General features: G+C 51.2%; 1 protein-coding gene across 2 annotated transcripts in view; it reads left to right on the top strand.

The window, feature by feature from the left end:
- The window catches only part of VPS54 (VPS54 subunit of GARP complex), a 2,536,401-nt gene that overhangs the window by 2,020,183 nt on the left and 502,573 nt on the right, over positions 1–13,645 (top strand). For both annotated transcript variants that reach the window (XM_069608186.1, XM_069608187.1), the window contains one exon: positions 13,380–13,467. In XM_069608186.1, the coding sequence (XP_069464287.1) occupies positions 13,380–13,467 (88 nt within the window). The remainder of the gene's footprint in view (positions 1–13,379; positions 13,468–13,645) is intronic.

Below are 13,645 nucleotides of genomic sequence, written 5' to 3' on the forward strand. Positions count from 1 at the left end.
CCACCCCCCCTAAACAGACAGACAAGCCCAGATCTGCTGATAGGTCCACAACCAGCAAAGCTACTCAAGATAAATCCCATAGACTTGCTGAGAGAGTCATTCCCAGTTCCAAAAAATGGTCCAGTGAAGACATAGATAGAGTCATGTCAAGAATGTCTTCTTTGGCTGATTTTTGTGATAAAATTCCAGAACATTTCCTCTCGTATGATCCACAAGGGGCCACACCCTCAGGCTCTACTGATCCTATCCCCCCGAGTAAAAAGGCCCGGTTTGAAACTCCGATGAGGTCAGAACCCTTCAAGGTACAACCTTACGCAAGACCATACTCACGGTATCAAGGAGAGGCTTCCTTTTGTGAAGACCAAGAATTTGGTATGATAGAAGAGCAAACCGGGACGGGCTACTATGGGGATGATGAGGACCAGGAAGAAGAAGAGGATGACCCGGAAACATACAGAGTAGATTCCCCGGTAGAGAACGAAGCCCCGGTTACCGACTCCCCGGTCGATAACCAACCCCTCCTAAATGAGGTTCTCGCTCGCGCAGCAGAACATTTCCACATTGACACCCACGGTGTACAGGAGGAAAGGGACTTCGCAGAAGAGTTAGTGGGAGAAAGGAGGCCTGTTGCCCAGACCATCCCTATCCTTAAATCCATTCAGCGAAGAATAGATCCGTCCCTGGTGAACCCAAACCTCACCAGAGCAGTCAATCCCAGGGTTGAAAAACTTTTCAGGGCGGCACAGTCTGACCCTCTCTATATAAGAGGACATCTGAAGCCAGACTCCCTAGTTGTCACCAACACTCGTAAGAGGGCTGGGACACCCCTGTCTTCGTCAGAAGCTCCTCCCGACAAGGAGAGCAAAAAACTATACGGTTTCGGCAGGAAGGTAGCCTCAACGTCCGCCTATCAAGCAAGGATTGCTAACTCCACCACCCTGTTGGCCAGCTACAACTGCCATCAGTGGGAAGAAGTGGCGGCACTCATAGCCTCTGCTCCTGAACCGTTAAAGGGCCAATTAGCTCGGATTTCCGCAGAGGGTAGAGCCGTGTCTGGTTGCATTTTGAAGGCAACCTTCGACACCGCAAACAACGCAGGCGGATTGATAGCGGAGGGCACTGTTATCAAGAGACATGCGTGGTTACGGCAGTCTGGTTTTAAAGCAGAAACCCAGGCATCATTGTTGGACAAACCGGTGGAAACCGATCTGTTGTTTGGTAAGGCGGTCGAAGACGCACTGAAAAATGCCAAGGACGAATACGAGACACTCAAATCCCTTGGTCAGTTAACCAATAAACCCCCTAACCAGAGAGGGAATAGTAATTTTCGTCGCCCACGCGGCCAAAATTCCCAGAGAGGATCTAACTATTCCCAGGGGCAGGGTACACAGTGGAACAACAACCAACAGTCTACCCAGGGTTACGGCAGAGGTAATAGGAGAGGTTGTGGTAAAGGCAGAGGCAGCCCCAGCAAGGGAGGCGGCACGCCTCCACCAAAGCAATGACGCTCAGTTCAGGGTCCCTTCTCACGCAACCCCAGTAGGGGTACGCATTTCAAACTTCACCCAGGCTTGGGAAGGGATCACATCAGACAGATGGGTGCTGTCAACAGTATCCACAGGATATTGTATAGAGCTACTGCAGCGTCCCCGGAACCATCCTCCACGACAAAGAATACACTCCTTAGAACATCAGAAGATTCTCCTCGAGGAGATCGCCATTCTTCTACAAAAGGACGCGATAGAACTCGTCCCGGGACACCAGGTAAACAAGGGTATTTATTCAACTTACTTCCTTGTGCCAAAGAAAGACTTGACAATGCGCCCAGTATTGTCTTGCGGCCTGCCAACAAGTATGTCAAGCCCCAAAAATTTCATATGACCACGCTACAAGAGGTATTCCCCCTCCTAAAAAAGGGGGATTATATGGCAACCTTGGATATGAAAGATGCTTATTTTCATATTTCCATGTTCCCAGCGCACAGAAAGTACTTGCGCTTCAAGGTGGACAGTCGCCACTACCAATTCAAGGTACTGCCCTTCGGGATAGCTTCAGCACCAAGGGTATTCACCAAGGTACTGGCGGTGGCGGCTGCACACCTACGCAGGGAGGCAATCCCAGTGTACCCTTATCTGGACGACTGGCTCATAATGGGGGAAACCCCAGGAATTTGCAGGACAAACATTCAAAGGACTATCGACCTCCTCCACGAGTTAGGCTTCTCAATCAACGAGAAGAAGTCAAGCCTGGTGCTAAGCACCTCAAAACAATTCCTAGGAGCAATCCTGGATACCCAGGAAGGGTTGACCTTTCCTTCAGAAGAAAGAATTCGGAATATACTACTGCAAATTCCGCATTATCAGTCCGGTCAACAAATAACGGTACGCAAAGCAATGCGTTTACTGGGCATGATGGCGTCATGTATTTACCTGGTCCCCCACGCGCGCCTGCGCATGCGTCCCATGCAGGAATGGTTGGCGAAACAGTGGTCTCAGGCAAGTGGTCAGTGGGACGATCTAGTGGTCGTTTCGCCAACACTGGTACAAAGCCTTCACTGGTGGACAAGAGAGAATCTCGCACAGGGGAAACCCTTTTACGATCCCGAAGTACAGGCAGTAGTCACTACAGATGCATGTCTGACGGGGTGGGGAGCTCACCATCTCCACCACACAGCTCAGGGTCTCTGGTCTCACTCAGTGGCCAAGAATCACATCAACCTGCTAGAGCTTCTGGCAGTATTCAGAGCGCTTCAGGCGTTCGAGCCCCACCTACTAAACCTGTCAGTGCAAGTCCGGACGGACAGCACTACAGCCATGTTCTACCTGAACAAGCAAGGAGGGACTCGCTTGCCAAATCTGTCCAAGCTTGCCCAGAAAATCTGGATATGGGCACTCAGACGGAACATCTTCCTGTCATCACAACATGTTCCAGGGGGGCTCAATTCCCTAGCGGATGCTCTGAGCAGAGACTCCCTCCCAGAGGAACACGAATGGGTTCTTCACAGAGAGGTCGTAGAAAATATCTTCTCTCAGTGGGGTTTCCCCACTATAGACTTATTCGCCACAAGCGAAAACAGACAATGCCCAGGATTTGTATCCAGGTTCCCCCAACCAGACTCCCAGGGGAACGCCCTGTGGATGAACTGGTCAGGGATGTTTGCGTACGCTTTTCCACCAACTCCTCTCATCAGGAAAGTGGTGAACAAGATGAACAGGGAATCGATGACGCTCGTCATAGTTGCTCCCATGTGGGCAAGACAACCGTGGTTCCCACACCTACGCAGGATGGCGGTGTGCGAGCCCATCAAACTTCCAGCCTGGTATAACCTACTGTCCCAGCACCAAGGTCAAACAGTGCACCAGCAACCCAACTCAGTGAACCTGGCAGCATGGCTCCTGAGGTCATAGAGTTTGGACACCTCAATTTGCCACAGAGGTGTATGGACATCCTAAAGGAATCTAGGAAACCAAACACAAGGCACTGTTACTTTGACAAGTGGAAGAGGTTCGTTATCTGGTGCCAGAGTAGACAAATCAACCCAGTTGATTGCACCCCTTCCACTATTGTTACATACATGCTCCACCTGCTATATGCAGGATTGGTTTTTAACTCACTGAAAGTACACCTGGCAGCCCTGTCGGCTTACACCACTTCCCATAGCAAGGTTTCGTGGTGGAAAGTACCAGTAGTTAAAGCCTTCATGGAAGGAGTAAAGAGACTTCACCCTCCTATTTCAAACCCACCACCAGGGTGGGACCTTAATGTGGTGCTAGCCAAGCTCATGGGCCCCCCTTTCGAACCCATGCATAAAAGCAGTCTCAAAAACCTGACTTATAAAACGGCCTTCTTAGTAGCTATTACCTCTATAAGAAGGGTCAGTGAAATTCAGGCTCCGTCAGTGCAGGATCCCTTCTTTACTATCCATAAAGACAAACTGGTTTTACGCACACACCCTAGGTTCTCACCTAAATTTATATCAAAATTCCATGTAAACCAGTCCATCGAGCTTCCGGCTTTCTTCCAGAACCCGCAAAGCTCGGCTGAGGTGAAACTACACACCCTAGATTTGCGTAGGGCGGTCCTCTACTATGTAAATAAAACAAGACCGCTAAGGAAAACAGATCAACTATTTGTCTCCGTAGCTACAGGCAGAGAGGGGGATTGCGTCTCTAAAGGTGACATCTCGAAGTGGATTATTAACTGTATCCAGCTGTGTTACTCACTCTCTGAAAAAACTCTGCCTTTTACGCCAAGGGCCCACTCTACTAGAGGCATTGGGGCCACTCTGGCTTTCATTGCAAATGTACCCCTTGACACCATTTGCAAAGCAGCTACTTGGAGCTCTATTCACACTTTTACTCAGCATTACTGCATTGACACCCATTCCAAGGCAGATACACAAGTGGGACAAGCGGTTCTAAGACACTTATTTGCTCATGACCCTTCTCACATCCCACCTCCTTCTTCTGGTACTGCTTGCTAATCTATGCACAGCATGTGATCTAAGCAGATTCCACAAGCCTCAGAAGGGATACATTACTCACCGTAATCGTATTTCTGATGCTTGTATCTGCTTAGATTCACATGCGACCCACCCTTCCTCCCCTCCGAGAGAAGGCGCATGATTGCTTGTAGTCTTACCTTTCTGTCTATCTGCTTGGATTATCTGTACTCGCGCTACTCCTCATGCTACCTCATGTCAGAAAAAATACAATCTGAGGATCCTAGACGTGTGAGGGATCTTGGGTACAGTGGACGTCACACTAGGGATAGTATTACTGGCACGCCCTGTGTCGACGCCCATTTTCGAGTTTCGAAAAACAAACAGTAATACTCCGCAGCTTCCACTAGATGTCGGCCTATGCACAGCATGTGAATCTAAGCAGATACAAGCATCAGAAATACGATCACGGTGAGTAATGTATCATATATATATATATTTTTTATTTATAATATAGCGGCCGTACAAAGTACAATGCCAGTGCAGTCCTCCACCAACATATGGCATATCAGCAAGGAGACAGTTCTCGTGGCACAGCTGATTACTTTATTCAAGGATCCCTCAGCAGGGACATGGAAGCCACATAAAAAATGACGTGTTTCGCAACAACCTGTTGCTTGCGCCACACTCTGATGGTAACTCCCTCCACCTCCTCACTGAGGGCTAACAACATGGGGGAGAGTTGGATCCTGGCTGGCTCTAAACTACAGTTACCAGAATTCCCTGCTGCCACTTCCTGGTACATACCAGAGGGATTCAACCCTGCACACCTGCATCAAATCAGCCTCCCTGAAGATTGGTGAGGCATGAAAGTGCGCTAGGAGGAGAACATCTTTGGACTGTTTGAGCTTACTGCGTCAGGCGGAGCAAATGCAAACCCAATATGCCCTCCCCTACCCCCCCCCCCCAAGTGGCGGGAATGTTTCTGAAGAATAGATGCACTGCAGACAATATATCCTAGATGAGGAATCCTTGGGAGGAAAATCCATCAGAAAGCACATTACTGAGAGTTAAGTAAGGGAGTGGAAATAGGGAGCATTTACCCAGGTATGAGGCAATCGCATATCATCAAGGAGGAGAGTGCTGGTAGCCAGTGTCAGATCCCCTAGGCCACAAATAGGAGGGCACCAAACCACCTGCCCTCCTTACTACACTGCTAGGCCTGTTGCCTTGGAGTCTGGACTTGATGGCCGCCCAATCTCATTTAGGTTGCTGTCCAAAATATGATGCACAGCTGTCCGAATCCCATAGAAGGAAGACTTCCTGCAAGCTGAAAACATCAGGCAAAGCAGAAGACACAGAGCCAAGAAAGAAATGCAGGGGTACTTTAACCTCCCCCCACTAAGAGTGACTGAGAACTCTGGCTGGAAGTTGTTACTAATCCCAGAGAGTTGTGTATGTTATTGGAACCCAAGGCTGTGCCGTCCTACTATTTTTGTTTCAAGTTACTTTGATCATATAAATCTGCATCTGATTGAACCTCGATTCTCTGATGTGTCACTCTCAGCTGATTACCACTTGGCTTCCTGGCAGGCCCTCCATTCATTAGAGCAGGGGTCTGCAACATGCAGCACTCAATGTTTTCTCTAACCATTAACTATGCTTCATCGGGCTGATGGGGAATTCTAGTCCAAACCATCTGGAATAGCAAAGGTTGCAGACCCCTGCATTAGAGAAACTACAGCAGTACTCTCCAAAGACCCTACACCCCACCTCTAAAAGATTTCTGACATCGGTAAATAGCAGCATATACTCAAGCTGGCAATAAGGGAAATGTGTTGGAACAATTAAACGGATATACAAATGGGTTTGGCAAATAAGATAGTCATGAACGCTAGTTGTGCAGTATCCAGTGATAATAGAGAATACCAAATAAAGAATACATTTTTAACGAATAGAACATACCGAAGAAATATTGATTTATATATATATATTGTGTGTGGAGGTGGGCTAAGGTGTTAAATATGGGGAAATAGAGGTTTGGGCCGGAACCCACCCCACCCCCCAAATAAAAAAAGGGTATTTTTTCCGTATTTTCTATTAGTTAAAAATGAATTCTCTACTTTTTGATTCTGTAAATTCTCCAGCATGGGGTCTGGCATGGGTTCACTTGCTCATGAATATTCCCAGTCGTCAGGCTGGGAATTCTCGGTAAAGAAAAAATCAGTTCCAGTTTTGTTTCTGAACTGTCTTTCTCCTAATAACCAATCACTGGTCTCTGGGTCATACTGCCCCCAGCCAATGACTGCCCTCTTCCTAAGCCCCTCCTCTGGCAGCCATCCTTAGATTTTTACCGCACGTTCAAGTGTTGGGAATCCTCGTGCTATAGCGCTCGAGCTTTTACTGCGTTTTTTCAAAGAGTTTAATATCATTTTTTTCGGTCAATCGAGCCTCAAGCTCCACCGTTTCTACTTCTGATCAATAGGGAATCGTTTCGGAATTTTCTACGCCCCTCAAGGGCAAAGTTTTCATCGAGTTCCGCTTCTTGGAGGATTCCAGAAGATCTTTGAGACCTACCCCGCGTGGACATGGCCCAGGACAAAGGAAGCTCGACGCCCGGATCCAAGCTGGTCAGGAACTGCCCTGGATGCAGATTGCAGAATGTCTTCGAGGACGAGCTTTCTAGATGCCTCTACTGCCTTCATGAAGACAAAATGCACGTGGAGAAGGACTGTGCGTTTTGCAAGAACATGTCGGAGCGGACCGTGAGGGATCGGCGTATCCGCCTCACCAACTGGCTGGAAGGGAAGAGCCCATCGGTAGGTGAGGAGAAGAAGAAGAGGTCCAAGCGGTCTTCTAAGTCCTTTGAGGGCGCTCCGGCGACGGGGGCCCAACAAAAGGCAAAGCACCGCGAGTCTGTGGGCACTGGGAGCGCCGAACGATCGGGCTCCTCGGCTGGAAGACAGGGCGCCCTTTCACCGACGCCATCAACCACAAGCCAACGCTCTGGCTCGGGGAAGAGGAAATCTGAGAACCCGGGTAAGCTTCTGGAGAGGTCCCGGTCGATCCTGACGGAGACAGCCGAGGGGGAGCGAGGCGGTGACCCTCCCCCCAAGGTGAAGGCCTCAAGCGCGCCTCAAGTTGTGAAGACCTTGATTCACCCGGCTAAGGCCTCTATCGAGGGAGTTGTGGCGGCCCTGGAGAAGCCTGTGGAGGCTACCCCAGTGGAGGCGACCTCGGGGCCCAGAGTTTCCCTGCCACCGCGGAGGCAATCCTCTTTTCAACCCATTGATAAAACCCCCGTGAGAACACTGGTGGAAAAAGAGTGGGGGGGCCGGTGGCCATCACGGACACAGATGCAGCCTCTGAGGAGGAGCTGGCTGGAGTCATGAAGATCTTGAACAAGAAGTTCGAGGAGGTCCGGTCCCACGGGAGGGTCCCGTGGAGGCAGAGGATCCCACTCCCCAACCGTTGCAGCCGGTACCCGGGCCAGAGGACAACTCAGGAGCCATCTTGATGGTGATCCAGGCCTTATGTACGGAGATAAGGACGAGGTTGCCCTTACCCCCGAGGGACGACCCAGCAGAGCCTGGCCCATCGGGAAGCCCTCCAAGCAAGCGGAGGAGAGTTCATCCCCCCCGCCCTTCCACCCTTCGCGGCCCTCACAGCCTTCATCTCCTTCCCCTGATCCTAGGGAGGACACGGGAACAGAGCCTGCCATCGTCACCTCATCGGGCCTCCCCCACGAAATTGGCTCCTTCCACGCCATGATCGCCAGGGCACCCGAGCTCTTCGAGCTCTGCCCCGAAGAACAGAAGAAGAAAGGCTTCCTCTATCAACGGCCTGAGGCCAAGAGGAAAATGGTCCTCTCGGTCCCGTTACTTGACGACATCTGGGGCGAGGGGCTATCGCTCCTGAAGAACCCATCCACGACTCCTGCCAAGAGAGACCGGTACGAGAAGAAGTACCGGGTCCCGGATTCCGCCCCTTTCTGCCTTAGGGCGCAGCCGACCCCGGATTCGGTCGTCTCGGCGGCGGCCTCAACTTCAACCTCCCCGCCGGACGGCGAGGGGAAGAAACTGGACGCCATGGGACAACGGGTCATCTTGGCTGCGACGACGATTAAAGCGGCCAACGCCCTAGCGATTGTGGCCCGCTACGACAGGGAGCTTTGGTTTAAGATCACTCTTCTGCTGGACTTCCTCCCGGACGACAAGAGGGCAGAGGCCCTGGAGATCCTACAGGAAGGCGAGGTGGCGTTGGACCACGGCAGAATGGTGGCCACAGACATTGCTGACACCAGTTTCCACCAGGACGTGCAAACCAGAGTTTGGGACATGCCCTTCGACGGGAACAACCTGTTTGGCAAGACCGTGGACGAGTAACTGCAGGCCATCAAGGCCGACACAGAGACGTCTCGGGCCTTGGGAGTTTTGCAGCAACGACGGCCGCCCTTTCGGAACTCCGCAGGCAAGCAAGGTGCCTCCAAAGGATTCGGCGGCGGCTCCTCGACGTACCGGCAGGCGGCCCGCTCCTCGTCCCAGGAGGCCTACAGAGGACGCGGCAAGTCAGGAGGATCTCGTCGTCAAGGAGGCCAAGGCGGCAAGGCCGCTGCCAATCAAGACTGAACCGCTCGTAGCATCAGGCCCCCACCTGAGCACCCCGGTGGGAGGCCAGCTGGCGAAGTTCATCAGCCTGTGGGAGTCCATCTCCACCGACAGATGGGTGCTGGATGCCCTGGCCTGCAGACACACTCTCGAGTTCCTGAAAAAATGCCCCCGCATTCCACCTGTGGCCAGGAAGGAAAACCACATCCCTCAACTGCTGCTGGAAGTAAGGGCGATGCTGAAGAAAGGAGCCATCAAGCTCGTCCCAAAGAGGCTCCGGGGCTCCGGAGTGTACTCGCGATACTTCCTTGTAAGAAAGAAGACCGGCGGTTGGCGACCCATCCTGGACCTGCGTCGTTTCAACAAGTGCATCAAGGCCCAGAAGTTCCGGTTGGTCACTATCCAGCACTTGCTGGGCAGCTGGAGGAAGGAGACTTCCTATCGTCGCTGGACTTGGAGGATACTTACTTTCACATCCCCATTCTAAACGGACATCGAAAGTTTCTCAGATTCGAAGTCCAAGGGCGGCACTACCAGTTCAAGGCCCTTCCGTTAAGATTGAAGTCGGCACCCAGGGTATTCACCAAGTGCCTAGCACCTGTGGCGGCGTGGCTGTGCCTGCAGGGGATCCACATCTACCCCTACCTGGACGATTGGCTCATCCGAGCAAAGACAAGACAACTAGTCGTCAGGCACACAGCGAAGACCGTCCAACTGCTCACGTATCTGGGATTCTCCATCAACTTCTCGAAATCCCACCTGGTTCTGTCGCAGGTCGCACTGTTTCTGGGGGCCAAACTCGACACAGTAGCGCGATTGGCCTCTCCGTCAGAGGAAAGGACGAAGGCCATCCTGGGCAAGGTGCAGCAGCTGTTGCAAGTCCCTTCTCGGCATGTCCTCATGCATCTACCTAGTGCGCCTGTGCAATCTGCAGATGCGTCCACTGCAAGAATTTCTCTTCCCCCGTTGGATGCAAGTGCCGGGTAGCTTTGAAGACAGGATCTCGCTCAACGGGACCTTCCGCCAAGCGATCCGGTGGTAGGGCACCCGCATGCATCTGGCGGCGGGTACGGACTTCCAGACCCCAGTACATCAGGAGACGTGAAGACGGATGCCTCCCTGGAGGGATGGGGAGTGCACACCGGAGATATCCATGCAAGAGGCCTTTGGTTCCGGATGATAGGTCACTACACATCAACGTCCTGGAGCTCCGAGCTGTGTTCTGGGCCCTCAGGTCGTTCCTTCTGTCCCTCAAGGGCAAGGTGGTGAGGATCTTCACCGACAACACCACCACGATGTTCTACATACGGAAGCAGGGAGACACCAGATCCCCAGCCCTATCCAAGGAGGCCCAGGATCTGTGGCACTAGGCCATCGCCCAAGGGATGTTTCTGGTACCCTTCCACCTGGCAGGAATAAAGAACACCATTGCCGACTCACTCAGCAGGGAGCTGCGCTCGTGCCACGAGTGGGAACTGCAGCAGGATCAAGTGGATCGTCTATTCCAACGATGGGGCAATCCCCAGATCGACCTATTCACGACGGCAACAAACAGCAAGTGCCGGAGGTTCGTCAGCAGGTTTCCCCAGCCGGGGAGCATGGGCGATGCCTTCTCATTCCCCTGGGACGGCCTGTTTCTGTATGCGTTCCCACCGTTGCCGTTGCTGCTGCGACATCAACCAACTCAAGCGGACCCGGTGCAGGATGATCCTTGTCGCACCGGCGTGGACGAGACAGATCTGGTTCTCGGACTTTCTGGACTTGTCAGCGTCCCCCCAGTCAAACTGCAGAAGGACGCGGATCTCCTCGCTAGAGAAGGAGGCGCCATCCTCCATCACGACCCGGGGTCGCTGAACTTGCAGGCCTGGTCCTGCAGCACTAGAGTCTGGGGGGTACGTTATCCCGGCAGACTGCAAGGAGGTGCTTGCAAAGGCCAGGGCGTCCTCAACTCTCAAGTGCTATGGACACAAATGGAAGAGGTTCTCTGTCTGGTGCCGGGCACAGAAGATTAACCCTCTACGGATTACGGCCCCTCAAGTGCTGCCGTACTTATTGTTGCTGGCCAAAGCGGGGCTGGCCCATGCCTCCATCAAGATCCACCTGGCGGCTCTCTCCCGTTATATCAGAACTCTGGGGCGCTCATCCCTGTGGTCCCATCGCCTGGTGAAGGAGTTCATGAAGGGACTGTTCCGATCGTTCCCGCCGGTGAAGGCTCCGGCCCCGGCGTGGGAGCTGAACGTGGTGCTAACCAGGCTCATGGGGCCGGCATTCGAGCCTCTGCATTCGGCGCCGTTGAAGTTCCTGTCGTGGAAAACAGCGTTTCTTGTGGCCATCACCTCCGCACGATGGGTGGGAGAGATCCAGGCCCTCTCTTCCAAGCCTCCACACCTGACTTTCCACGAGACGAGGGTGGTGCTGAGGACGCACCCCTCGTTCATGCCCAAGGTGCCATTGGACTTTCATCTCAACGAGCCCTTGGTGTTACCTGTTTTCTTCCTGTCGCCTTCGTCACCGGCCGAGAGGACTTTGCACTCGCTGGATGTAGCTAGAGCGCCGAGGTTCTACGTGGACCGCACGTAGAGTTTTTGGAAAACATCACAGACGTTTGTGAACTTTGGACCTGTGAACCAAGGGAAGGCCCTCTCGAAGGCTTCCATTTCCAGATGGCCCTCCGGCTGCATCATGCATTTTCACTGGTTGGCAAACCGTCCATTGCCCGGCCGTCCGAGAGCCCATTCGACCAGAGCGATCGCTGCTACCACGGCGTTCCTATCTGGTGTGCCTCTGCTGGACATCTGCAGGGCTGCTATCTGGAGGTCGACGCACACCTTCACGAGATTCTACTGCGTCGACCGGGATTCCAGGGAGAAGTCCAGAGTCGGCCAGGCAGTGCTGCGCAACCTGTTCGCCTGAAGGTGGGCCTGGTGAGGAGGTATGAGATGCTTAATGTTGAGCCTTGCCACCTCCTGTGGTTGTGTATGCGTGTACTGCTATGTATTCTTGTATTCATGAGCATGTGAATCCATGACAGACCCCATGCTGGAGAAGGAACAAGTTACTGAACTAACTGTTGTTCTCCAGCATGTGTCTGGCATGGATTCACACGCGAACCCTCCCTCCTACCCCTCTGCGGCTCTTCACTTGGTCCTACTGCCACTTTACGTGCTACCAAATCTGAGGATGGCTGCCAGAGGAGAGGCTTAGGAAGAGGGCAGTCATTGGCTGGGGGCAGTATGACCCAGAGACCAGTGATTGGTTATTAGGCGAAAGACGGTTCAGAAACGAAACTGGAACTGATTTTTTTCTTTACCAAGGATTCCCAGCCTGACGACGGGGAATATTCATGAGCATGTGAATCCATGCCAGACCCATGCTGGAGAACAACAGTTACAGGTAAGTAACTTGTTCCATAGCATGGATCCTAGTTGTGCGTGATCAGTCAGGCATCTCAAACTATCGCCACCAAGTTTCTCCGTGTGAGGTTTGTCTTCCTGTCAACTTCTGTGTCACCCACCCCCCTCTCCTCAAATTCTTAATCTGATGAATATGCATCTCCTTCAAAGAATGTCTTTGGAAATGACTCCATGCATTACCTGTAGCACAAACTTTTTTGTTAGATGGAGAGTTTACCTGATCTGAGAGACGACGTTTGCAAGCAAAATAATTCAGGAGCATATCAAATGGATTATCGCGGTATCCAGTGATAATAGTGAAAACTATTACAGAGACTACAATAACAGCAAATAGAAAACTGAAAAAAAACTTCAAATGTTTAAAAATATATATAGGGGGCGGGGTAAGGGGCTAAAAGGAGTGGGGAGGGGCTTGGGAGGCTTGAGATGGGGTTAAACGCATAGGGAATCGGAAGTGTTTGGGGGCACCCCCCAATAGATACAAGAAAATATTTGAACTTTTTTCTCTTTTCTAATCACAGTTCTTCTTATTCACTATCGCTGCTTCTTTATTCCTGTAAATTTCATGGACTCATCTACTCAGATAAATTAAAAGTGATAATATCAAAGTAATCCAAAGTAATAAAAGGTAGCAGAATCTCTTTATCCTGATGCCCGGATTGGAATCGTTTTTTTTTAAATCCAATATGTCGATTTAGGGGATTTCACATTTTGTTTTATATTTAGGCAATACTCCATGTGGTAATTGCATGTTCTAACTTTCCATTATAAAAATGTGATGGCCTAATTACTATGTTCTTGAATACCAAAATATGATTCGTCCAACGACTGTTGCTGTTTTAATTGCAGTTTTACTTTCCCCCTCTGAAGCCAAAGGTGACACGTTTTTTTTTTTTTCTTTCTTTTCACTCTTAACAGTATTTTAACTCAAGGAGCTGTCAGCTAGTTCTTGGAGCTGGAGCACTGCAAGTTGTTGGTTTGAAAACAATAACGACAAAGAACTTGGGTATGTCTGTATAGGTTCTCAATATGTTTTAATATATACCAAGGTCAAAGTGAAACGTTTTATGAATGCAAAATGAATATATGCATAGCTGGCAAGTAACACAATATCAAGTGCAAAACATTCGGCCAGTCCTGGCTTTTTAGCCAGCAGTTCTCTTCATCTCAGGAAATATAGGCTC

This window comes from Ambystoma mexicanum, chromosome 4q (assembly GCF_040938575.1).
Source record: "Ambystoma mexicanum isolate Mex_15411 chromosome 4q, UKY_AmexF1_1, whole genome shotgun sequence".
NCBI classification, from domain to species: Eukaryota; Metazoa; Chordata; class Amphibia; order Caudata; family Ambystomatidae; genus Ambystoma; species Ambystoma mexicanum.